This window comes from Microtus ochrogaster, unplaced genomic scaffold (genome assembly GCF_000317375.1).
Source record: "Microtus ochrogaster isolate Prairie Vole_2 unplaced genomic scaffold, MicOch1.0 UNK51, whole genome shotgun sequence".
NCBI classification, from domain to species: domain Eukaryota; kingdom Metazoa; phylum Chordata; class Mammalia; order Rodentia; family Cricetidae; genus Microtus; species Microtus ochrogaster.
Genome location: NW_004949149.1, coordinates 2,606,859 through 2,607,438, shown reverse-complemented (window position 1 = coordinate 2,607,438; position 580 = coordinate 2,606,859). Strand labels below are relative to the sequence as shown.

Here is a 580-nt window from a genome sequence, read left to right as displayed (position 1 = left end):
CATGTGTGAAGGCATGAGTGCAGGTGTGGGTACAGGTGTGCAGGTATGAGTGCAGGTGTGGGTACAGGTGTGCAGGCGTGAGTGCAGGTGTGGGTGAAGGGGTGAATGCATGTGTGTACGTCAGAGGACAATTCTGGGAAATCATGTCTCCTTCCACCTTGTGAGCCAGGGTCTCTCTTGTTTCTGCTGCTGTGCTGCATACGCCAGGCCAGACGGCTGACAAGTTTCTAGGCAACTATGTGTCTACCTTCCTCGTGCCATAGACATCGTTCATGTTGGCTATAGAGGGGAACTCGGGGTCAGGCTTTCCTGGCTATTGCGTGACCTGCTGAGCCATCTTCACAGTCCAGTTTATGGCATTTACTTAGGGCAGAGAGAGCAGACAAGACTAGTATCTGCAGCTGAAGCGCTTCTGAGGTCTAGACTTGCATATCCAGTGCAGTATGACAGGCTCACCTGCACACCCTCCATTAGACCCCCTATCAGAACTTGAGGGATTGACTTGGGGTGTTGGCAGTTTACACTGCAGATCAGAATTGGTCTGAAAGGTTAGAGGCTTTGAAACTGCAGCTCACAACTA

The 580-nt window shown here is 51.4% G+C and overlaps 1 protein-coding gene across 1 annotated transcript in view; it reads right to left on the bottom strand.

The window, feature by feature from the left end:
• Positions 1–274, bottom strand: part of Tmem184c (transmembrane protein 184C) — a 15,483-nt gene extending 15,209 nt beyond the window's left edge. The window contains exon 1 of the mRNA XM_013354609.2: positions 248–274. Within this exon, the coding sequence (XP_013210063.2) occupies positions 248–274 (27 nt within the window). The remainder of the gene's footprint in view (positions 1–247) is intronic.
• Positions 275–580: the final 306 nt, after the last annotated feature.